The sequence below is a fragment of the Amia ocellicauda genome, chromosome 1, assembly GCF_036373705.1.
Source record: "Amia ocellicauda isolate fAmiCal2 chromosome 1, fAmiCal2.hap1, whole genome shotgun sequence".
NCBI classification, from domain to species: Eukaryota; Metazoa; Chordata; class Actinopteri; order Amiiformes; family Amiidae; genus Amia; species Amia ocellicauda.
This window is the reverse complement of record NC_089850.1, coordinates 16,530,414-16,557,736: the sequence shown is the minus strand read 5'-3', so window position 1 is coordinate 16,557,736 and position 27,323 is coordinate 16,530,414. Positions and strand designations below refer to the sequence as shown.

The 27,323-nt window shown below is 37.7% G+C and overlaps 1 protein-coding gene across 3 annotated transcripts in view; it reads right to left on the bottom strand.

Annotated features, from left to right (window-relative positions):
* Positions 1-15,580: 15,580 nt before the first annotated feature.
* The window catches only part of LOC136718725 (G patch domain-containing protein 2), a 67,493-nt gene continuing 55,750 nt past the window's right edge, over positions 15,581-27,323 (bottom strand). For 2 of the 3 annotated variants that reach the window (XM_066696547.1, XM_066696475.1), the window contains one exon: positions 15,581-18,483. In XM_066696547.1, the coding sequence (XP_066552644.1) occupies positions 18,314-18,483 (170 nt within the window). In that variant the 3' untranslated portion in view covers positions 15,581-18,313. The remainder of the gene's footprint in view (positions 18,484-27,323) is intronic. The other variant, XM_066696623.1, reaches the window with a different exon arrangement.

Genomic DNA, 27,323 nt, shown 5'->3' with positions numbered 1-27,323 from the left:
TGGAGGAGCCATCCGATCTTCCAGCCTTGTAAATAGCGGCACAGATGTTGACAGCAAAATGCTTCCTTAATTACCATACAAACTGCTTTACTTGAGTGAACCGTTTAAAGCAGTCTCTGAAGGAAGCTCACTCAAGCAATTCGGCAGATTACCACTAATGAACAATATTTCTCCGTTCCTATTTAGTGCTCATTAAAATGTAAAAGCCTTTCATTTCCAACAGGCACACCATAAATATTCCTTTCCATTGAGTGAATTGTGTAAAGTGGGGCAAATAAGTGGTTTGAGGAGTCCTGGCCAATTTATTATCCCCTGCCTATCAGATGACTTATCGCCGTATGTCTTTTAAAAACAAGTCCTGCAAGTTTCATCAGTGCTGTGGCTCAGAAAACAGAGTAGAGAGGTAAAAAAAGGGATAAGGATTATCTAAAGATTTTCAGGCCAAAGCCAGTCCATATGCAACCAAAAGACAATCAATTACACTTCTGGCAGAGCTTTAGTTAAAGGATTCTAAATCACTAATTGAGTAAACAACCCATTTGTACGTTAATTTATACAACATTGATATGTTGATACTACAAGTTTTCATTTCCAGTCTAATTAGTCTAATTAACAGTTGGAAATTACCGCATTTCAGATGACATTGTCTTCCTTTTTTGGTGGTGTAAGCATTTCTAAACACATTTGTTATGTTTTATTCTGCTTTTCTCTTCCCACAAAAGTACACTTCAAAAAGATTATTATTATTATTATTATTATTATTATTATTATTATTATTATTATTATTATTATGTCGTTTTGGTTGCTAGTAGCTTTTTGATTTGGAGACCCCATTCAGGTGCTTTCTGAAGCATCCTAATCCATCACCTTCCACAGTGTGATAAGGTGGTTTTTTTCCCCACACCCACAACTCTTTGTGTAAAGAAAAGCTTCTAATTTCTTCATTCATCTTAAAGTCATTGTTTAGCTTAACTGTGTCAGATCCCTTTTGGATTTTGAATATCTGAATAACATCTAGACAACTTCTTCTCTATTCAGGGCTAGAAGGGAGACGAGTGCTTTCAAACTATTAGGTATGATACAACTTTAAGTATAAGTTATATAACTATGGCTCTCCAAAATGAACATGGATCTCTAAATGTGTGAGTATTTAACTTACACACAATCTATTTTAAACACTGCCTTTCCTCAAACTTGTTCAGAAGAGGATATTCTTCCATGTTCATATCTTCGATTGCATGTCAGCTCCACTTGGGAATAGCAGAAGTGCGCTGATTTGTATTCCTCTGCTTTGCAGTCAGATTAACCAGACTCCGTTTGTTCATTTGCAGAAGACAAACAGTCTAGCTAGTTCGACCGATTTACCTAACGACCCTCAATTAATATGCCTGGGAAACCCTTGTAACTTCCCACGGTATCTGAATACTTTGGGCAGCCATGAGTTCTATATGTGCCCATTACTGCCCTAAACAGAATAATAACCATGAAACTATAGATCAAGTGGCCAGGATATTTCACACTTGATACTGGGAACTAAGCACAGAAACTTATGGGCCATTATCAAGACTACAATGATAATAACCCAACTGTAACATTGTTATTGTTGCTGCTGCTGCTTTTAGTAGGAGGAGCAGAATGGAAAAAAAATACCGTTCTTGTTCTTGTTCTTAATAATATTTTAACGGGAGTTACACATCCCTGGCAGTCCACTTGTCCTTGTCCTTCTTCCCCCTCGAAACAAAATCAGATTAAGCAGAGACGACTTGTGTAAGATATTAAGAGATGGAAACTGTACAATTTGTTTGTCATAGATTTGTAACAGAGCAAGCAGGCTGGACCGAAATAGGATGTGAGCAAACCGTATTATCATAATCAAACAGACCCAGCGGTAAAGTGCGCTGTGTTCCTTCCTTTCTGATGTTGGGTTTCAAACTGAATTAATTTTGTGATCTCATAAAAAAAAACTTCAGATTTGAAAGGTCTGAGTTCATTTATTTGGAATCCCTAATGCAATAGCATCTAATACTGATGTTTACAGCTGACGTTGTAACATAACACAAACTGTGAAACTTTGAGATGTTGTCTTATTACATTTAGAGGGAAACTGGATTGAATTTGCTTTTGCTTGGTTTTGATAAGGTATGGAGAATACTTTTATGCGCTGCTGTGTTTCCCTGTAAAAGCTGGAAGCCTTCCTTGCACTGTGAAATCTTAGGTGAGAATATTGGAAAGAGCAAAGCAAAATCACATCGCCATTGTCAGTGCAGTAAACAGAGCTACCTTACCTGACACTTCAGTGCATCGAAGCCTGTGCTGTAAATTGTGAACGGTCTCACCTTCCGCTGCCCCTGACTCACCCCACAGCGCTGCTACAGTACAGAAACTGGGCCAAACCATACTCCTTTACCCAGGCCTCTCATTTTTAAAATTTAAACCGAACACAAACAATGTCACCCAGAATTGCCATGTGTAAAAATCATTAGCTCCTAGTGATTGAATAGTGTAGTTGTCCACGTTGTGCCAGTTGCTCTGTTCTTTCCTTGGGCATCTCCTGCTGTCACCACACTTCAGAATGTATTAAAAGTCTAAAAACGAGCAACTGTAAATACCTATTGCCTTGAGATGCGTCTTGAAGGCAGAGCTTTCTAAAATCACTTTGCGCGGCGTACGTGCACTTGACAAACACAACCTGTCAGGAGCTTAATGATAATTTACAGAGAGCAGTAGAAAGTAAATAATCATCATCTTAAATGGGCCATGATGAATACATATGGCAGAGCATACTTTTTGTTGTTGTTGTTGTCGCTCTTGTTGAATTGTTTTCCTTGAATGTTTGACCGTAAATTAAATGTGCTGCTAGTCACACGTCTTTTAGGCAGGAAAATAATGTGGTGCCTTATTTGTAAAATACATATAAACTGAGGCATCTGTTATGGTGAAATCTTACATCTGTTAATCACTCCTATGTCGCAATGTTGAAGCTTTTAAAGTGGTTACATTCTAGCCTATCATTTATACTGTTCTATTCATGTACGAGAATAAATGGAGCCAACTTTTAATATTTTTTCAGATGTTTTCTACATGTCCTCATGCATTCACAATATAGAGTTCCATATTATTTCTTGCTTTCCCTTTCAGGTGTGTTAAACATTTATTATGCATGTAATTCACTTAACAAACCACTTTCTCTTAAATGCATGTATTTGGCATGTTTTGAATAGTTCCTTTTCTTTTTTCTTCTTATACTCCCTTTGCCACAGATAAATTACTAACAAAGCAATAACAACTGCAACACAGAAATAAATAATCAACTCACACTTGATTTTAAGTGACTTTAAAACAATATAATTTATCTGTGATTCTTTGAGGTTAAAGCATCATAGGTAATTTAATGTTATGTGGTGGCTATCCATGATCATGTGTTCATAGGTGAGCAAAAGAAGGTGCCTAAAATAAAGCCATAAAAAGTTTGGATAGATAGATAGATTTTTAAGGTGGAAGTGATATTTTGTTAATTGCTTCCTTTAACATAAAAATATCTTAATGACACCACAAAAACTAAATTGTATATGTTATTTTATTGAAATCCTTTTAAAATATATTTCCTACTAATATATATACATACATATATACATATACATATACATATATATATATATATATATATATATATATATAATTTCTGGACTGCCCCTACTACTATTATTATTATTATTAAGCATAGATTTATATATTAAGCATAGTGATATACAAAGATCATTAACTTTTTTATTTTTTATTTGTATTTATAATTATAAGAACTCGAAGAGCAAAGGCAAAGACGTCACTCAATGAATTGATTATGATTGCAGAAACATTGAGTTGTACACTAGATAATATAACTGACAATGTGTATGTTGTTTAATAAAATATACATTCAAGGTTTAAACATTCCTAAAAATAGCATCATTTAAAATGAAGCGTCTAATCATTTTTCTATTCAGAGACTTAGCTGTAAATGCAGTACCTGGATGTACGAACCCTCTTGTTTAGCTTATAATCTATCCTCTTTTTAATTTATATGGGGTTGCATATAAAAACTATACAGTATTAGGACAATGGCAGGTTTTGTTCTAAATGGGGCCAACTTCATAAGATTTGTGATCATACTGCCCATCACAACTTAATTAAACACACCAAAACCTGATTAAGGACATAGTAGTCTATTGCATTGTATTTTTTCCCATAAACTATAAGATTCCAGATATTTAAGGTGTGTACACAACAAACAGCGGGGCTTTCATTTCTCAGTAAAGCAAGATGACTAATTGACATATTTCCTGACGACGTCTGTGACATCTAAATCATCCACAAAACAGACCAACTGCTGAGGGTGTATTAACAAGCATTTGAAAGTTTGCATAGCTGAGCTCCACTTGACGAGCCATAAACTGTAGTTTCTGGAGCATGTTTGAAAAGGCCAGTGCATGGGTCATTGGGATGAACATCGATAAAAGGTACAATATTGCCAAGAAATGTGTGTCTGTGAATGGGGAGGTGGGGGGGGGGGCTAGAGAAACAAACATGGCAAGTGAAAAAATTGCAATCCTCACTGTCAATTCGTAGCAGTCTCAAGAGGAGACATCTCCCCTGTCCTCGGGAGAATGTGGATGGAGGATGTTTAAGGGAAGAGCCGGAGTTCGTGTTGCCTTTAGTGGTAGGATGCTGAGGATGGCAGTCCATCACGCATCAGACTGCCTCGCCTGCATATGAACAACAGATTTGTCAGCATGTGACAGCTTGACAGCCAGGCTTCCAGCAGCTTGTCCACTGTTATTAAATCAGTACCTCGTCTAAGTGTATAGCAAAGAGGCAATCTACTTCCTCCCTCTTTGTACAGGGAGGTTTCCAGTTAAAGCCCGCACAATTACCTTTGGGGTGCAATGCCAGCATGCCGCAGAAGGGACGCCATCACGAGCTTCTCCTACCACTCTGGGCTACAGCTCCTCCTGTCTGCTCTGACGGCTCTCTGACTATCTCGCTTATTTGTCTGGTGGCAAGGATGTCTTCCATAGGTTAGCTGGTAATAGACACCTCCAGAGGACTCCGGTTAAGAGAGGACTCTGCCGCCGGTTCAAAGGGACGTCATTGTCACGGACTGTCCCGCTCCGAAACGGTCAAACGGGCAGGGGGACTGGCAGGGGCGATGCTCCACCCCACCTGTGCTACAGTAACCAGATGAAAATCAAAGCAGGCAGATCTTTTAATTTTTATTTCATCATTACATACTTTTTATTTCATTTAAAATATTTGAATTTCATATTTGTTTACTTTTGGTTTGGATTTCCATGCTTTCCAACCAGGTATAAAGAACAACAACGACTTGTCACAAGACAAAGATGGCTGTACTTTATGGTAGTTAAATCACTTTGATTTACAATTGGGGCCAAATCCCTGTAGTATGCCAGGTGCCGTTGTTATAAGTGTAAGCCATGTAACCTTTGATAGACTATTCTGTCCATTTAAGTGAGAGTTTAATCTGAAGTTAATCGAATAGAAGCTCGGTGGCAATTAGATTAGGACTAATTTTATAATTTACCCGGGCAGACAGGCATTCGTCTTACGTATCTATTTATTTAATCATTCTCTTTTTTGCAACAAATATCTTTTCTTTTCCCCCCAAATTAATATGACTGTACTGTGATTCTGTCACATCGGATCAGTAAAGAAATACATAATAAATTCAGATGTGAAATGCAATAAAACATTATTGATTGTAGTGTTGCTGCTTAACACCATTTTGACCGACTGGATGCGCCGCATTCGAGCCTGGGAGACAGTTTTTGGCTTCATTTCTTCATTGATAGAATGAAAAATGAAACAAAGCAGTTTCTGGTTTGTCATATTATGTCTATTAAAAAAAGAAAAAGAAAAATGTGCCCCCTTATGTGAGAGTATGAGCTGCTTTTTTTCTAGTAATTAGTTAATGTCAAAGTTCAGTCTGGGCTATATTATTTTGCAATACCCAGTGTGAAAATGTTAATTGCACTTATTTTTTAAATTTGTTTTCTCTGTTGTAGAGGGAAATGTGAGTCACAGTCATCGTTGCCTTGTATTTTCTTACCACAATTCACGTAATTTTAACATGTTTCACAGACTCAAGCATCTTGCAATCTGTTGAGATTTTTTTGCGTCTCTGGAACACAGCAAGTATCAATCCATGTCTTTGCTGTGTGTTGGGAAATGTCAAACAGGATGCTTTTTAAAAAAATTCTGGTTAATCTTTTCAATTTGTACTTCTAAACTTGGACTAAACCATTTTGTTCATTTGGAGTTGTAGACTATAATTCAAAGGTGATCCTCTCGTCGTTTATTAGACCAAAAGTATAAAACGCATCACAAGTCAAAGGTCTGAAACTGAAGTTTAGTGTCTAAATAGCAGTCTATGATTTGATTGCTTGGCACTTTTGCATGTCGCCCACATTCGATCACAGGAGACAGAGGTGACGTGAACACCTGTCACTGTGCCAAAAGTAGAGAGATTTTCTGGAAGTCTTTTGTTATGCAAAGCAGGTTAATTGAACACACAGGTAGGGATAAAATCTGCATATCACTACAAACATAATACTGTATCAAAAACTTGTATCCATGCCTGTATTACAGTCTGCGAACCACTATTGCTGGATGTAGATGTGGACTTTTCATTGAATTTGTCTTAATTGAATACGACGAAGTCTCCGCTTCAATATAAACATAATATGTTGGGGTGCCTTTAAACTAGTCCACAATTGCAATCTATTTGTCAGGGTGTTTACCTTTAGGTTTTAAATGTGAATAACAGAACTGTCTGCAGTTATAGGCCAAGCAGAAATCGCCTACTTCTTAACACTAGGAACATCATATTAATTATCGATGCTCATTTAATTGTCACATGCTCATTTAAGAGAAGGCTTTACTTAAAAACAGACTGCATAGTTTCACTGCCCATGCGATAAAAATGTTGGTCTTTCCTACAATCAGACATAATCTGCCATTTCTGCTGTTCCCTGCTCTGCGATAGAAGCAAGCAAATGCTAATGGGCTGGAAAGTAAGTGAAATTAGTGGATTTGAGCAATGAATATTCTTTTACCTTCTTAATTCAAGTGAAACTAGCTTTGGCTGAAGGGAGAGCTTCACTGTGATATGCACACACAGACGACTGTGGAGCTAAGATGATGAGAGCCTGCGTGTACAATATATTAACGGCTTTTAAAAAGAAACGGAAATTGTGTTAATCCGTACACATGTAATAATCCCTTTAAGCGGTGCTGTTTTTGTGTAATAGACTAAATTAGAACCTGATCTCATATGGGTAGAACATGCCCAATTGCATTTTGGCATGTTAAAGGTCCTTCACTTAGACTTAAATGGAAGCAGGAAGAGGGTGAAATTGTCTTTGTGGGAGTTAAGAAGAAATTCATTGCAGGCAATCATCATTTAATATCCAGCCCAGACTTTTGGAACATGTGCTTTCTCGAAATGATAAATCGAATGAGTTCACACCAGCAATAACCTCTCAGAATGCAAATGAGAAATGAAGGAGCATTAAGACAAAAGAAACATTAGTGGAGGCTTGTTCAAACCCTCAAAGACACACACTCACACTCTCACTCCCACGGCAGGTTTGAAATGTAATCTGAATGTATGCTTTTTGATAACCTTGTCCAGACCTTCTAGACCATGTTCCTGTCATTGTCCAGAGCACTGAAACTGTACAGTTATTCTGTTGAATAGCGTTGTGGTGCCTTACACCAGAATGTGAAAAATTAATATAAAAATAACACCAAAGTTACTGTCACGAACAACTGGCTTGACTTCCAGTCCAGTTGACATGCCACATTGGGGGAGATGAATCAATCAACAGTTCTGTGATATTCTTCATCTATTTACAGTCTTTTTCATTAGCAGTGTGAAGGTTTGTGACTCTGATCAAATATGTAGTTTAATTTACAGTAAATCAAGCTCAGTCAAAGACGATGAAGGCCAAATGTAGTTATAACCCAAAATTTAGACTCAAGTGAGACTCAAGTGAAAATCTCAAATTTGTGAATTCAAATGAAGAAAACTATCATCCTGGATCTTCATTTGCTTACACATTTGCGTCAATTGTGCATAATGTAATTATTAAAAATGATATTAAAAAAGCATCCAGGACTCATAAATGGCTAAGCATCAGATACCAGAAGCTGATGATCTGCCGTTTATATGGAGCAATCAACCAGGACATCTGATTGACCCATGCAATGACAATATGGAATTAAACTACATCGTCATGCAAGTCAGTCTGAGGCCGGTACACAATTTTTTTTTTTTTTTTTAATTTGTAATTGAACTTTGAACCTTTGTTGTGTATTTCAGTGAGGATCTCAAAGTGACCAGCCAATCAGTATTACTGACGTGAACACAACATACCATTACAAATTAGAGGGACATTTAATTATTTAATAGATCGTGCTACAGAAAAGAAGATTAAGATGCATGTGTTTCCCCCCCCCCTCAAAGTTATATTGTTTTAAAGTAAATTAATTAAATAATTAAGCCACACTATCAGTCTACAGAGGGCTAAGACCTAATTTGTATTTACAAAGATTTGTAAATGTTAAGCTTTCAGGAGAGAAACACTGCTTTTTGAAGGTTTATGCATATCACATAATTACATACTTTTTATATTGATCACAAATACAATTATTACAGAATCATATTAGAAGAACCCCTGCCACCATATTCAAATAATTATATTGTGTACCCATAGAGGTCTTTGATGCATTTCTTTCAACATAACACTCCAGTATATTTTGATTATTGTTAATCAGTCAGTTAATATTTCTATACAGATCTAAACAAATATATGGGGTAGAATTTGTAGTATTTCACCAAACAGTAAACATTTTCAACACATTTTCATCCTGTAATTCCAATCCCAATCTTGACATCCAAACATGGAAAGTGTTCTTGGTTGAGGAAGGAAATACAGAAATTATGTAATGAGTGACTGAACAGACAAACAATCATTGTACTCCTATCAAACGTATCGAGTAGACCTTGTTTAACTTTCAGCACTGCACCGTATCTATTAATCCTGATTGATTTGTAAATTGCCTGCACCCAAAACAGTAATACATCCAAGAAAACCAACTGCGGCAACAACAACAAAATTAACTCGAACTCTGATGCATCAAGGTCTGTTCACAGTAACACGAACATTGTCACTGATGCCAAAACTTCACCCACAAACGCAACAATTTTTAGCTCCTGCCCTGCTGAGTGCATTGCCACTAATTGGTAATTAAGTCTAGACTCTCATTATCAAATTATTTATGTATAAAATGTCAGCTACACAAAGTATTACAGGAATCCAGTAGTCTGTGATGAGTCTTGCGTATTCTCGTTGCATAACTTCAGTGACTGTAGACTGTGTTGCTTGTAACACTGTGGCACTGGGGATACCCAACAAACTATCGCTACACACTTCTCTATACCGCGTTTGTTTTGTACTTAACAAACATATACAATATTACATCCTAAATATAATACCTATAATATTAATAATATTATTAATAATAAAAAAATCTCAGTCTGTAATGTGATTTAAATTTTTTTAAATCAAGACGGCCATCATAAACATTTTTGCAGAAATACATGAATAAAAAACAAACACACACACACACACACACAAACCTGTCTGCTCTTGCTAACACAAAGGGTCTGAACTGAACCTCTTCCAGTCAACTCTATGAATTTTAAGAAGCTAAAGATAATATTCAATCTCATCACCACACGTTCTTCACAATAAATCAGGACAGTGACAGAAATAAAGTTGGAGATTTACAACTCATAATGCGAGTAACCCTGAAACATAAAGGTGGCCCAACCTTTTGCCTCCAGTTGTTTTTCTGCATATCCCGTGACCCTTTTGGTTAGTATAATCGCACAAAGGGCAATAAATAACTAAATTGAGATTTGCTTTTAAGATAATCACAATCTATGAAATCCAATCCTATATCCTATTTACGGGGAGTGTTAGCTATTCGAAATTAAAATGAGTCTTTCATCCGTGAGTATCATAAATGGGTATTTATCAGGATTATAGGATTTTGCAGCCCATCTGAACATATAAACCCGGCTGCATTTCCTCTTTCCCTTTTTTTCCTCTCTTTTTTTTTTCTTTCTCTCCGCTAGGTAATTACCATGCAACGGTAACAAAAGTGACATGTTTGAAGAACAGATAAAAAGACATAAATTGGCCGGTAATGGTGATATTTCCTCATCTTCAGAAAAACCCATTTATTCTCCCTCTCAACAAATCAAGGCACTGTCATTCGCACTCATCTCGTGGCCAGAGGGGCCTCAACAATTTCTAGATGTAAGTGAATACTGGAATGCAGATGAAGCCTACTAACTAAGGCATCTGGTCTTTGGTTTCCACAATTTCTAAATCATCTATAATGGGGGCAGAACCTCCAGAGCACTAAAAAGAGCATGCAGACATGCTGGACAAACTGTTAATTTTTTCCTGAAGAAGCAGCTATATCGCACATCTGTCACTGCTGTGCAGACAATTACTCACATAGCAGAAAAAAAAACATGAAAAAAAAAAACACAGGAATTCCGCTGCCTGTTTCTCGTGCCGTTGTTAACAAAGCTACGCGGGAATGATTGCTTCCTCTGAGCTGGATGCTTCTGTCAGTATTTATTGACTCCTAATTGTTCATTCATTTATCCGGTTGTGTTTGTGTTTGTGGAGTAATTAAAAGCTATCATGGCTTTTACCCCATACCATTCGTAATTAATACACTAACAACTGAGAAATCTGAATTCAACAATTAACTGTTTCTCTCTCTCTCTCTCTCTGTTAGTGAATGTGGTGTTCATGCTTCATTCCTGTTTCTGAAGCCACATTATTCTTCAACTAACACAAAGTTCTCCCTCTCTATCTCATGGTGGTAGAAGTCTCCTACTGAAATGAACATCTTTTTAACCTGACCCCAAAGGTATGGGTGACGTTTTCACTACTGAATTGTACCAAACCCGTTTAAAAGACATTTTAATAATGGTCTGCTTTGTGTTTGACATATATCTAGCACACACCAGAAACCAATGTGTCAAATAAGACAAACAATTATTTATTTAGATTGATAAGTAACTTATGATTAAACATCAGCAAAATATACTCAAATATATCAGGGTATATAATAATATTATTTATTTATGTATTTAAAGACACTCATGGTGTATGAAAGACACTTTAATATTTTAGAATGTGATTTAAAGTGAAATATTTATTCTTGTGGTTTCAATCCAACATCATCTAAATCTTGTTTTGAGAGTAATTTGTAATCTTTTCCAGTTACAAATCTCATATCTGATCCCCCTCAGAACGGTTCACGACTCCACAAAATGGCGCAGTGGACTCCAAGTGTCTGTATTTACATATCATCCACTTTCTTTGTTTCTTTTTAATATATAAACGAAAGCTTCCACCCCCACCACTTCTGCGGGATGTACAGGTTAATGACACTAGAGAAAACCATAAGTTGCCCAAATATTGACCTAATGATTCTCACCTCACAATTACAGCTGAGCTCCATTAAGACCCATTATATAGCTTTTCAATATTAGCATTATGTCAAACACGAATGGGTCTGGCAGGCCACACATGAATGGGTTTTGCAGTGCTTGATTAGTACTAGTCTAGGATTAAGGCCTTTGAATACGTGCCGAACATCTTAGTCAAGAAAATAGAAAAAAAACAAAGAAGGCCTGGCTCGTGTGATGTTCCGTAAATGAGTAGTGCGGCTATATTTATTTAATAAGTATAGTATATTTACATCTTCATAAACTTTACTAACCCATTAATTTGGCCATGCAAGTAGCAGCCAAGATTCAGGGGGTGCCAATACTTATGTCTGCAAATCCACATAGATAGAAATATGGTCTGTCCTCTGAACGGCAATTTATCTGGAATTGAATTTGTTCATTAGCGTTTTGAACCTTGACTGTCTGCTGATTTTCTGCTGCTGACACCACGAGTTCTCTCCTGAAGCACGGTATGATGTGAATGACAAAATGTAAAGATTGGGTTGGTTAAAAAAAAATAAAAAATTGTAATACTATATGAGGATGAATTTGAGGTGAATTTAGATCTACTGTTACCTTCATGACAAATGTAGTTGATTCATATCTTCGGATAATCTGCATTTGGTTTAATTCTATTTTATTAAGCATTACGTGAAGGAATCTGATTGTTTAATACAGTAATTGGCCAGCTTTCCGATCTACCATGGTCCAGCTAATCACAATCCAGTGTGTGTGCATTACCCGGTTGTCTTGAAGAACCTGGCCTAAGTTGAAGGTTAGGTGAAGCTTTTTCTAAACACTCCCATTGAAATAGTGCTGCCTGACCAGAGGAAAAAATTCAGCTACACTAAGTATGTCAGGTGTGCAAAAGTAAATGAGCCTTCTCGCAGTTGGAGACCGGCAGAAGGCGCTTTCATGGTCCACTTGTCAGTTGCATATCTATTACAGCAAATCAGTAAAATAAATGAGTGGTTAAAACTTGAAGTTCCAACAGAATGCCAAATCTCTCTAGGCTAATTCTTGTAGACTCATCTCCGAGCTCATCAAATATGCACAGTTGATTATTATTACGAAAAAGGGACAGGAAGACATGAGCATTCAGAGCCCGGTCTCTCGGCGTCACGCAGGGTTGACGGAGTGCTTTTCCTTCTCGGCTGCTGCCACGTCTCTTCCCGGTGACATTCAGAGGCGAGACGTGCGCTGAGCAGGCAGATAATTAAGTGTTTGGGACAATATTTGATCTGCAATCATTTTTGGGAGATAATTAAACTTTCAAATAAGGTGGTGTGATTCCTCTTGAATTAATATATGAATACCACAGGATTAACACATGAATATGTCATGCACTGCATCTAGGTTTTGATGTCAATCACATGTATAGGAGGGTTAGAGTTCATGTGCTCAACATCAGAAGTCAGATGATGTGCATGAGGTATTGATATTTTAATCATGTGGTATTATATATTAATTCATGAGGAATAACACCACCTTATTTTAAAGTGTTACCAAAAAAGATAGGCGAGCAAATCCTACTCTTCACAATTGGAGACCAAACTTAAGGCACTGGCCTAAACACGTTGTCAATGTTTTGGTGTGTATTTGCTTCCAGAGCACATTTCAAGGGTCCTTTGTGACCCTTTGGTGTCATTGCTGAGCATTAATCATGCTAAATAAGCAATCCAGCGTTAATATAAACCCCAGCCAAAATAAAATGGAATGGCCCAAAGAAATATGCAAATCTCCTGCACCCATGGTGTAATGTCTGCCTTTGGCCTGATCATCTGTATCAGGTCCTGTTCAGATATGGATGGCTTGCATCTGGTCCATATTCCTCTTTGTTGCTGCTAAATTACATCTAGGTATAAGGCTGCTCATCTCTGGGCCTTCGGAAATACTTCTCAAAATAAAAGTTTGAGAAGAAACCCTAAGGAGAAGGGATGTCATGATGTCGTAGGTTGTTCATTTTCTAAGAGACTCTGAGCATTGTTTTTAGCCTTGACTGCTGCTGAAATAGTTACCTAGTAGGCGTAAAGTCCACCCTCACAACGAAGAATGCGCTGAACAAACCGAATAAGAAGACAGGAGCCAACGAGACGAGCTACATCTGTAAGCATCTCTTGGTTGCTCCGCCAAAGAGGGGGATAGATTTGGAAGCGGAGAGAGCTTAGGGGCAGTGATGCTCCCTGCGTCCAAACCACCTTGAATGAATTATCTACCCGTAACTGTCCACAGATAAATTACACTCCACATTTTTTTCGGCGGACAATTTTTTGTATTGGCCTGCAGCTGTATTTGTCGTCATTTTTTTCCTTAATTTGTTCTGGGTGAGTGAACCCCAAAAGTTTCCATGTACGTCAATGAGCATCGCCCCTTTTAATCTCCTCTGCATGCTCCTGCTAGTGAGGGGTCAGCTACACCTCTTCGAACAAAGGAATGGAAAGCTCTCCCTGTATCCAGTATGTCGCTGCTCTTCAAACATGAGTTAATAATGCAAAACACTACGTCTCTGACGGCTCCGATAAATCTGGGCTCCAGCCTCCCGTGATGTCTCGCTTTTAAGTGCACGGAGATTGTCGCGCAAGCCGAAACGCCAAGACAGCGCTGTCAAAATAAAGCACTTAGCACAAATAAAAAATAAAATCGGCCCAAGGAATTGTTGTATACGAGTTTAAAATTAGTTTCATTTCTGTTGATGGGTCTCATAAAATCATAAGTGTATACAGAGGCAATAAAAACAAAATACATTACCTTTTCAGTAGGGATAATTTATACCCCCTTTTTTTTTTTTTTTTTTTTTTATCAGCACAAAGAATTTAGTGCCAAGTCTATCTTGGTGTATCTCAGAGTGACAGGTGATTAATGGCGGTAAATAATGGAATATGAGGCACAATTTTTCTTCCCCACACCTGCCTGCAGTGTGACATATGCAGATCTGACTTGGAAGAAGGGACAACTGTTCCCTGCTCCATCACCCAGGGATGCGCTTACATTTTACACCTGCAGTGGGAGGCTTTGCTAAAAGGTCTCCTGCTTGATTTCGCATTGTATTTGTGGGAAACAATGAAAAATAATGGTTTAAAAAAGCATAACACAGAAAAATTAAGTTTGCAGTCTGTATTCTGAACCCTTAATGTTCCTGATAGAATTCAGACCCTTCTATGGCAAAACAGGGGCTTCAGTTGTTACCATTTTAAACACTGGCTCTTAAAAACGGTGTGTAGAAATTAGGCTAAGAGATAATAATTCGACTTTTTGTCTTTTTCCAAAAGGCACACACTGGCGTCAGCATCAACCATGTCCAGTTACTCTTTGACTTGAATCAGTTCAGCCATTCTCAGCCAACTGGACTTAGAATAAGCTGATAAATGTAAAAAGTAATTTACATTTGCAGTAATAAACCTTAAATTAAATGGACATGATTTATCAGTTTCCAGTCATAGCTTGAAATACAGATGGGCTGCTCCGGTGGAAAAAAAAAGTGCCCAACATCCATTCATTTGTTGATTCTGTAGTATTCGATGTAAAATGAATGGCACACATTACTTTACCTCTTGCATAACTACTGATAAACCTTTACTGTTTTATGCCTATCAAATAAGGTCCTAAAAATATGTTGTTACCAATGAGTTAAGGTCACCCAGACAGAAGACTGCAGAAAAATAATGAATTTAAACTGTAATACAAGTGTAGAGTGTAAAAGTATTTTAGGAATCTGCCTCTGGTAACATAACTGACATCTGACCTAGAATTTAGCGCTTAATTGAACTGCTGTTGTAAATGAACAATGTTTTTTCTCTAGTCAATTTTCTTGAGTCAAATGTCATCAATCACTAGCCAGGAAAGTAGGGAAAGAGAAGTATGGCTCATGAATATCCGTCTGCATTTTGAGACCCACAGACACCAGCTATATTTCTATCCCTCTTAATGACTTACATTAATGAATCATTGAAGAATGCAAATGATTACTTTAAAAGGAGACATTACTCATTTTTAAAAATGTGTTATTATTATTGATATTATTTATTGTTTTTAATGCAGCACTTGATTTTTGGATAGGATTACACCCCACCCACGCCTCTCACTTCAGAACCATGGCTGGTCAACAATACATTTTCATTTTCTTGCAACATTTCATAACTTGTTCCTTGCAGGAAAATACTCTTAATTCTGGTATTGGTATCAGATTTCTCCATTTGTTTTCCCAAATTATAAAGCTACAAGAATCCTTGGGGTAAGACCTAAACAAAGTACAATGTGCACAACAAAATACCACAAAATAAACTAACAATTAAACAAAACAGGAAGTTGAAATATTTAAACACTCAGTTTATATGTCAGTTTGTCTGAAATACAAATGTTTTAATTACAGATGTCAATGGTTGATATACAGAATAAACTAAAGATTACAGCTGATGGAACAGAGTTAAAACAGGCTGTATGAACCTTTGCGATTGACTTCTGTAGGGTGTAGAGTCCAATATTCACAATCCCCTGTTCGTGATGTCTGTCTTTTTCAATATATTTTCTTTCCATTGGTCAGCTAAACAAAGACAGAGGTCAAATAGTGCAGCTAGTATAAACATATAATTCACTGAGAAGACTCAATGCACCCACCTTTGTTAGGTTTGGGACTATTCCTCTCTGCTGATCCTCAAAAGACCGGAGGGGATGGACGTTTAATATTTTAAATGGATACGGAAAATACTTCATACTTAGTTTATATTAAATGCTCCTGCCATAAATATAATTGTGCATAATGTTAAGTGGGATGGTACTCTTCAAAGTTTGTTCCTGCTGTCATTTCCACGTTCATGTCTGCTGAATTATGCCACTGCACTCTGACTGACTAGTTAATTACTCGAACAGGTGCCTGGCTCGCTATCACCTGATTACAATTCAGACAGTGTCCTTTTAATGGAAAGGGAATATTAAAAATGGCGTGATTGGTCATCAGGTCTGTGTGATTTAATTGAGAAATGGACATGGATTAACAATGCTAATAAGAGCTCTGAAGGCAGGTAGGAGCAGCAGAAATAAACATGGACAAATGTCAGGCCTGTTTATGGAATAGGTGCGCTGTTTGTGTCTCATAATGTAAAATCAAAACAATATACTCGTTAACCAATTTAAACAAAATGTACATCACTAAGTATGATGTCTAGGATTAAGCTTTGTTTTCTCTGCAGTAGTGTGGATCTATATACACATTAAAATCAGCCACACTTGCATACAAACACTGATTACAAGTTGGTTCAATTCAACTTGCTGTTCGAGTCAAAAAGGAGCTGTTCAAACAGACATTATTGCATTTTTTGGTTAAAATCGGAGACATACTGTTCATAAGCACATATATCAAGTGGCTGAAAAAGCACACACAACACCAGCCTGTAGCACATGTGTTTGGATCTGTACCCCAGCCTGGCTGTTCTTAAGTGATAGTGGTTACTTTTTACATTCATTAACATCCACAAATCAAAACTATTCAAACATTTGTACTGAAACAACAAAAACAACAACAACGTCGTCATTACAATCCTGTGGAGTATTGCATGTTATGAAATGCTACAGACGGTCTGTACTGTCTTTCTGTGTTCATCAAAAGTCTCTGATGAGCAAGGAGGTAGCAAATTAAAAAGTCGATAAAAATAAAATGTGCTTGGTGACAGACAGCCAAAAAAGCAGGAAATAAAATAAAAATATCCTTGTGTTTTTATTATTATTTATTTATTTATTTATTATTTTATTATTATTATTATTATTAGGAAAACATTTATTCGTTATTAAATTCAAGATGATAGGTATTGCACTACTGCACTATTATATTTCTCTCCCCCTTAATCTTGAGACAGAGGGTGATTTTGTACTGGGGTTCACCAGCTCTGCCCCTCTCTGGGACGGCCATATGGCATGCATGACAACAGGAAGTACTAGTGACAGTAAACTTCACGTGTGGTGTACAATTTAATATTGTGTTTCTTTCTTCATTCACATTTCTGATTTCAAAATCAAAACAAAACAATAAACACCACTGCCTACGTATCATATTTGGCATGGTTTCTAAGTTGGCAAATGTCTGTCAGCAACATCTTTTTGTGTCATCTTAATACTCCGATAAAAGCAGTCCTTAAAGACAGTTCTGACAGGGGCTTGGTTTGTAACTGAAATGAAACATTAAATCCACTGACTAATAATTACAATATAGCTGGAAGGGTGGAAAAATAATTGTGATGGATAACATGGTTTGTTATTTATTTGCTGTGGGGATTTTATTGAATTGTATTACTAATGTATTAAAAAAAAAAAGAAATAAAAACTTACCTAAATTCTACACTGTAATTGAATAAAAACCCTGGCTTACTGGAGTTCAATAGATCCCAAATAAGCATGGACAAAGGTGCTCAGGGGGGAAAAAATAGGGAGTAATCAAGACTACAGACAATTAAATGGGTGCATACAGTTGCTACAGGATGACTGGTTTTTGTGTGTGAACCCCCACCCCCAGTCCTATGATAAGAATTCATTCTATGTTTTTCCATATTCCAAGGTCTTATTTCATGACTCCATGATTAAAAGTTATCCCCCCACTCTCTGATATTGTCGCATCAAACCGAGGAGACCCAAGACACCTTGATCTCCGTGGAACAGCTGGTGAGCAGAGACAGTGTAAGTTTTGTGTTTCGAGGTTCACAATCCAACTTGCCGGGGCCGCCACAGTTCTCAGTTAAAGCCGAGCCCCGCCCCCTTCGGCCTCTGCAGGGCTCGAATTGGCTCCGAGATCCCTTTGCCATCTGGGCCCAGTCCCGAGCCCGGAGCCCAGCCCATGCTCTGAAGCATCCGGTTTCCGATGTTGTTCTCCGGGATCGGCAGAGCGTTTTCACCTACAAACCCTGGGATTAAAGAGAGACACAGAGGTTTAATCAGCAGGGGCCTCGTGGTAAGGGAATGGGATAATCTCAATTAAGGTCTAAAGCTCTGTAATTCTCTTAATTCACCTAATGGGTTGTGAGAACAGGCTGTCTCGTCATATTGTGACCTCATGGCCAGACGTGACCTACTCCCGGTGAGGAGGTGTGGAGTTTGGAACCAAGCGGAAGGAAAATAAACACAAATATAGCCGGACACTTGTGAAAATAGGGGGCAAAATCCCTGAATTAAGGGCAGGGGTGAATTTGGGGGGAGGGGGAGCAGGGAAACCTGGTACACCTCAGTCACGACCACAGAGATTTACATGATGGCTGGAGTATTTTCATATGAGTCTCAACTGATACATTTCAAAGGAGGTTAAGCTGCTGAGCTGTAGAACAGTTTACAGCCCAACAGCCAGCTACACAAGTTGACACTCTTTCCAGGAGTGTCGTAGGAGCTGACCACCCAGCGGCCGCACATGCCGCACAAAAGTTAAGTGCCACGCAAGGTCAGGGTACGGGGTAATGTTCTCACGAACACGACGGAAATGAGCTAATTATTCTACTGACAGATGGGACTTTGAAAAGCTTGCGTAATTGTTCCCTTGAAACAGACAGATTTCCAAGAACGGCGAACAGAAATAATTGCTCCTTGAGGATTATTTGTTCAGTGCGATTGTTTGCCGTGCATAGGCAAGAATACATAAAAAAATTTCTCATCTGAAATAGTTCTCTATTCTTTCAGCTGACTTCTGTTTAGATAACATTTCCAGGATTGTGTCCTAGAAGGAAGATTTATTGCAGAAGAGGAATGAATTTAACCCAAGCAGGGGTCACTTCTTATTGGCACCATACAGTGAGTTTATTTAATTAGAATTTATGTATTTCAATTTAAATTGACCACGGCATTAACCACATCCAGATCAGCAGAGACACACAGACCGGGGGACACAAAAGGAAATTGGCTTAAGGCATTCAAGACAGAAAACAGGAGACAAACTCCCCAGCGATGTGGTTGAAGCTGACAATTTGTGAACATTTAAAAATAGACTGGATAGGATCCTTGGATCACTCCGTTATTAATGACACCAAACGAGCACCATGGGTCGACTGGCCTCCTCTCATTTGTGAACATTTTGTTCTTAAATGAGGAAATAGAACTTTGTCAAAATGTTCCTTTAACTTTACTTTAACAAAACCAGAGGAGCTTTTCCAGATCAGCAGGGACACACGCACCCGGGGACACAAATGGAAATTGGGCTTCAAGGCATTCAAAACGGAAAACAGGAAACACTTCTTTACACAGAGAGTCGTCACAATCTGGAATAAACTACCCAGCGATGTGGTAGAAGCTGAAAGTTTGGGAACATTTAAAAATAGACTGGATAGGATCCTTGGATCACTTAGATATTAATGGACACCAAACGAGCATGATGGGTCGAATGGCCTCCTCTCGTTTGTAAACTTTCTTATTTGAGCAACAATTTTACAAAAGTACACTTAACTTCATAGCAAAAAAAAAAAAACTTTATGTTGGACCTCAACTTTCTTTATCAAGACCTAGGTCCATTGCGTTTTCTTACTCAAAGAGGAACTTTTCTCCTCACTGCTAAATTAAATATGAACAAGTCTTGCCTTTCTGTGCTTGAAAGGGACACCGTATCAACTTGCAATATTCCTTTGTACAGTTTAGCACATTTTTCCAGGTTCCAGTTCCTTCATTCTGTTTCTTTCATTCTTCAGTATCATTCCTCATGAACTAGTGTGAATGGACACAGTTTTTTTCTTGAAAGACTCTAATTTGTGCCACCCCCTCCTATTGCTCTGATAGGAAAGTGTCCGTGTCTTTAGCTTCCCAGCGCCATATCAATCTTCCAGTGCCCTCCTAACAAACACGAAGGTTCTGCTGAGGGTCACGCTAGCCAATGAAGCCTCTTTCTTGTACTTTTGTATTCTCCATCGCCCGGCGGTGAGCCCAGCATGCAAGTGCAGAGCGAAGCGCATTCCTATGTGAGACTAATATGCAGAGAGAAAATGCCCTTGTCTAGGACATTGTCTAGGGCACCGGTCTGCACCTCTGGGTTCCAGTTTGACGTTGGCCAGGGGATTAACTTCTAGGATCTGAGCAACGTTGCTGCCCACCAGGTGAGGACACGGCAGAACAATAAGAATGGAGGGAGCAGAGGATACGAGTCACTTAGTGGTCTTCTTCTTTAAAAAAAAAAAAAAAAAAAGATTAGACCTGGAATACATCTTGGTTTGGGGCATACATCACTTGCTACAGTAATGCCATCTCACTTAGCATAAAACAAAATAGCAGGGGCCATCAGGTCAGGGTGGAAGAGAGCCTGCAGGGCAACGCGAGGGGGAACATGTGATCAGGTGGCCGTATGCCTAGTTCTTGTCTGTGCATGCGTCATCGTCCCTCTGCTCTGCTTCCACATGAGCTCACTATATATCTTCTTGTATTGGACAACTAGATCTTCCAGGTAAGGCAAAGAAACGGGCTCCAATTACGACATTTAAAATAAGAATCATAATAACAACAATACATTGTTTTTATGGGGTAAAACCACTAGTTTTGCAAGTTTCTTTCTGTCAAAGTGGGGTCATGCTTTATTCATGGGCACATGGTTTGGAGCGAATGTCAGTGCAGAAGAGGAAAAGAGAAAGAAATGACCTTGAGAAGTATTAATATACATTTGAATGTAGTTGTTTTGATGTATACATATTTGAATATAATAGTTTGAATATTAAAAATGTTTGCATAATCTTATAATGATATATGAATATATGAAAGTATTTGTTGTTTTTTACAGATGTATAGATTTTTTAATAGTGAAATGTGATTAGTTTGGGGGGGAAAAACACAGCAGAAGGTGTAATTTGTAATTGATGAAAAAGCTAATGAGTACAAGGGGTTAACCTGCTTTGCGATCAGGATAATGACTAGGCTTTAATTACGGTTTGCTAGAGTTACATATTTGAAAATAGCTGACTATTTCTGCAGTTTTTTTTTTTTAATAATAATCACATTATGGAATCTGAATCAGTGTGTATTACGTTATCTAAATAGCTGAGTGTGGATTGTTGCTCTTTAGATACTGACCCATGTTACATTCCAACAGAGATGTGAAAAACTTTTTTAAAAGTCACCTTTTTTCATGACCTTCCCAGCAATCCTTTGGGGGTGTGCCCCACATTTTTGGGAACCTCTGACCCCACCTGTCTGATAAGTAACATATGCTGGACCTGTCCTGTGTCCTTTTTAAATATGTGCGTTGGTCAGAAATGGAACAGAAACTCGTTCAGAAGGTGGATTTCAAATGATTGTCCCAAAATACATTTAATTCCTTCCACAAGCTGGAAGTAGATCAGAGGTCTGGAGCTGCTAGGGGCAACACATCTGTTTAATCATCCTGATGTAAAACAGCTTGAAGAACAGATTTTTAAATTACTCACTATTAGAAAAGGACTTAAAAAAATTGCAGGGTGTTACTTCCTCTTTTTTTGTATACTTAGTGTTTTTTTATGAATTCTGATAAAATGCTCATAAGGAGCTTTATATATTCAACAAGCATAAGTGTTTTTACTATAAATAAAAAATGGATTTAAAGCTTTGCTGGTCAATTGTACACACACAGTGATGGCTGACATGAAGGGGACCTGTCAGTGGTGCTTAAGTGAGGCAGCGTTTTATTTTCCAGTGGTTTTACTGCAGAATTTATAATTTATAAGTGACACTGCATGCTTTTTACAACGCAGCTATATCATATGATTGGGCATGCTATGTGTATATACAAAGAACATAAGAAAAGTAGCTAAACTACAACACGGTAAAGGCTATTTCTTCATCAGATCCCAACAACTCTATGTGTAAAGAAATGCCTCCTCTTTTTCAGTCCTTAATACAACAAGCTTAAAATATGTTAAACTGTCTATTATGCCATTTATCTATTTTTTTGTTTTTTGACATGGTGACCAAAAACACAATGTTCTAAATTAGGTTCCACAAAGGAATTTTAGAATGTTATAATAACGATTTCCTTTGATTTGAATTCTAATCTATTGTCTAGTCTTCAAAATTGTTTACACTTTATCTAATTATGCTCACTTTGTAGGCAGCACTAAATGTTCAGCGTATACAGACCTGAAAAACAAGTGAACTCACTCTTAACGTAAACCATAATTTTCTTAAGTCATTTATAACTCAGTTAGTATAAAATACATGGTAACACTTTACATTAAGTGTCCCTAAATACTGAGTATTTACACTGTAATTACTTGGTAACTACCAGTGTAATTATGCCTATTTAAACTATATTGACGTTGTAATTGTACATGGTTACAATGTTTTACTGTGCTAGGTTAACACTTTACATTTAGTGTCCCTAATTGCTGTGTATTTACTTACTATAATACTGTAATTATGCATTTATACAAGTAATTACAGTGTAAATACACAGTAATTAGGGACACTTAATATCAAGTGTTACCAAATACATTAAAACATGAATAAATAAACTAACAAACAAACAAATAGACAGCAAACCATTTAGCTTCCCATGACCAGGATTACAGACATTTTGTCTGGATGAAGACGATGATGGACCAACATTGGTTCAAGTTAAGCCTCACATGTTTTACATTAATAATACAAACATCTGCTACCTCCAGCAAATCTAAGAAGAAGGCCGGACCAGATCCTATTGTCTTGGACTCCCTTCATTCAGCCTCTGCAGCCACCGTCCTCACCGATATCGATATCGATGTTGCTGATGCAATTCACTAAGCATGGCAACGGGCATCCATCCCAAATATCAACACACTGCACATCTGGCCACTTATATTAACAATACAAGTGTGCAAAGTTTTCAACTCAAGTCTGTTCTGGAGAAGAGCCAAAACCAGGGCAAGGGTGTGCTTTTCCTGAAATAAATTGGATTGATAAATGGCTTCCCGGTTCAACCAGCTACAGTGTGTGAAAGTGCTGGTCCGGCTGGGGACGGAGATATGACACACATGCACGTTGTTGTGGTTAGCTTGTACATCTAGGCCAGTTGTTAGATGGATGATGTACCACGGGGATAACATTGTGGTTTAACACCTGAAGTTTCCAGTGGCTCTGTATCTTATCCTCCAAGCTGGTGGCCGTAGCAGGGAAAGACAGAAACCACTGTGCCACTGGGTTCACAAAAATGCCTGCCTATGCCATTGTGGATCATACAACAACAACAAGCAATGAACTCAGCAGCAAGTTAATGATTATCACTCGTCCCATTAGTCTCATTAGTAGCGCAGGGTATGAACTACTGGTGGCTACAGATCTTAAGCCTCCAACAGCAGACAACAGTAACTGTGCAATTTATCTAGACAGACATGACCATATCTTCTGGGACACGGAGAAATCTTTCTCAGTCGGTTTTCAAGGTCTGGTGGGTCATTGTCATGTTAATTTCATATTAATTTAAAAAGGCTGCCAAAGACTGTAATTATATACATGTACACACACATATGCACATTAGTATATAACATACACATGCATGTGCACTCGGAGCCTAGTTTACATACATAGCGACTGAATTTACAAAGTTAATGGGACAACAGAGCAAAACCAGAAGACAGATATTCACAATGTACTTAATAATGTACCCTCACTCTTAATGGCATCCAGTTCCTCCCAGATGTGCTCCATGGAACTGAGATCAGCACTAAGCAGTATGTATATATATATATATATATGTTGTAACAAAGTAATAATCAGAATGCTAGCGTGACCGCATAGTCTATGACAAACCTGTTATTTAATTTTACATCACTCCTGGCTGGTCTAAATCCCTTAAAGCTCCTTCCTAGAAAGATCTCTTTACTCTGGTCATTTGTGTGTGTGTGTGTGTGTGTGTGTGTGTGTGTGTGTGTGACCTCTTCACCCCACACCCCCTACACTGCCTCCTTGCCTCAGCAACAACGTTCTCCTTTCCATCCCTTGAAATATCTTCCCGGCTCTCTAAGGAAGGTAATTCACTTGTGTAATTGGCTCAAGAGATGAAAATCTAGTATCGGCCTCTCTAGCCACTAATCTATCCAGCTGACTGCAAGCCTAATTGGCAGCTTGTTTAGTAATTTGGATCCTAAAGTGGTTTTATTGATGTTGCATAAACAGCTACATAAAGGGAGGCCATACATGCAGCTTTTGTTCAACGGCTGATGCATTTTTTTAAATGTATTTGTTTCAAACTGTATCATAAAAATGCTCAAGCTAAGGCAACTACATTTGAGCTCTATAATTCTTGATTGGAAATGTATAAAAAAAACTAAAGGAGGTTTCTCATTTTGTGAATCAAAAAAGGATCCTTCTTTAACCGCCTCAACCGCTTGCCGTTATAAACCTATTAATTGAAATATATATATATATATATATATATATATATAAATACATTTGAATGATCCAGCATTTCATTGGACATAAAAACAAACATGACATCAATGAAAGGTGGAGACTATTGGATGTAACATGCCCCAAGATCGAACTAATATACTCTGTATAACTTGGAAATAAAAGCTGGACTAGAATGGACAAAAGTGGAGATTGGGGACAGCTGTAACACAGCCTTGAAAATAAGAGGACTTTACACAAAGCGTTGCAGGTGCATGCAACAATCTACCTGGTTAGGTTGTGAGAGACAGTGTAAGTAGTTCCTTCAACCTCGAGGTTATTGGAATTAAAAAAGAAAAAAAAGAAAAAACATGTGAACATCAAATAGTTAAAAGTCACTGTCTGCTGGAAGTTTTGACAACTGCGACTCATCAGCCCACATTACGTACACAGCGAAGCAGAACTGATCCTTTAGGTGAGAAGGAGTTGATTTGCATATCAGATTTCACATACGGAGTCTTAATGTCTCCACCTCACTGACCAATTAGGCCTGGTTAAATGTATTTGAAATAATGAGAACTGCAGGCAAATTTCTAATAAGGCACACCTACCAACTGTGCTCAGTTTTGAAGGAATATGTTGTGGCTGGTGCAAAATATGTGAAGGAAAAATTATGAATTTCTTATCAAATTTTTGAGGTCATATTTAATTGAATGGCATTACAATCATATTTAAAACCAAAAAATTCGCAACGGGGCTACACTATTTTCACTTCAGGTATAACTCCACTTCTCGACACAAATAATCAGTTTTCTTTTTGTTGCCATTTCTGTTAAAACAACTCATTGCTTCTTGGGCAACAGATTGTTATGCCGACTATAAAAAATGAAAGCACTGCAACACCACATCACGTTAAAACTTGAACACAATGCCAATGGATTTATAGCGACACATTTGTCGCACACTCACAACAAAAGGTATGCGCTGTCATGAGCCTATAAGGTACACCACTAAATTAATTAATTGATTCACGCATGGATCATCAGCACCATCTCTGAATGGCTCCGAGTGGTAATTATAGCAGATGGAAGTGCTAGAAATATTAATTTGTGTTTTCAATTCACAAATCATTAATTTCTATCCATATTTCTACCCAATAAACAGAATTCCAGTGGGTGTCTGAAGTTGTATGTACTTACATGTTTTTTTCCTCATAATATTTCCCCACCCAGATCCATACAGTTAAAATAATTATTGTGGTCCCATTATATTTTAAATTTAAAACCTCTTTACAAATAAACTGTAAACATGTAGGAAGCCAATACATATGTATAATACCAACCCAGTGTAATCTGTTGTACTACATCGGCTGTAGCACGAGGCACTTGATAAGGCATTTCCTGATAAGTGAACTCATTCAACATTAAGTTGGGTTCTCTGAAAAGATGTGCATCAGGTAATCCTACACACACACATACACACACACACGTGTTTACAGCTACAGTAACAAAATTGATTGATTGATTGATTTTGAAATCGACTCTAGCAATATTCATTTTATTTAATCGACACAGTCAATTTAGCAGTGCCATAATGACCCGGGTGACAAAACGCTGGCAGTATTCTACAGGAAACCCACATATATACTTTTTTCCTCCCCTTTCAAGAACACATACAATGATGTTATTCCTGAATGATTGTAGAGTAGTGAGCATCAGCTTAAGGGTATGAGATGGAATTTATGGGGAACAAAACAAAGCAAAAATATCACGACAGCCATATCTTCCATATGTTCAGAGGACCAGCAAACCTAACACCACCATCAACAATGGATAAAGCTGTTCAGATTGAATCAACATTTTGACTCACATCCTTTTGGTAAATTGTCATTAAGGCCTACCAACCACTACACTGAGATTATGAAATTGATACAGTTGGACAAAAAAAAAAAAAAAACTTTAATCCAAAAGTACATTTTCTGAGCACAAAACCATCCAGGATGTCTTTAAAAAAGGACACAAGGTGATTTATCAGGTAACACATTCAACATCTTCAGCTGAACTGTAGACTTGAGGTAATATTGTGGGCAAACAATGTCGACAAACTGCGGCACCTGAAATTGTGTGCAGTGGGAGTGGCTTTGAAAGTAGCAGACCTGATTGTATCTGATTGACGTATTCTGGGTGGGGTGGGGGATGATGCATTGCCCGTTTGTCCACAATACCTTATAAACTATATTTTTCTTAAATCGGCAAAGGTTGGAGTAATGTAAACACATGCTTAACGAGACCATTCCAAGCAAATTAATGTGCTTCACGAAATGCGGACTTTAAATGCGAATGTTTTCTTGTTTTGCCTGGGAAAGAGGTGCGTGTCAATGACTCATATTTAGAGATGCATGAATTTAACACAAGGAAAAAAAAAAGAAAAAAGGAAAGAAAAGGGA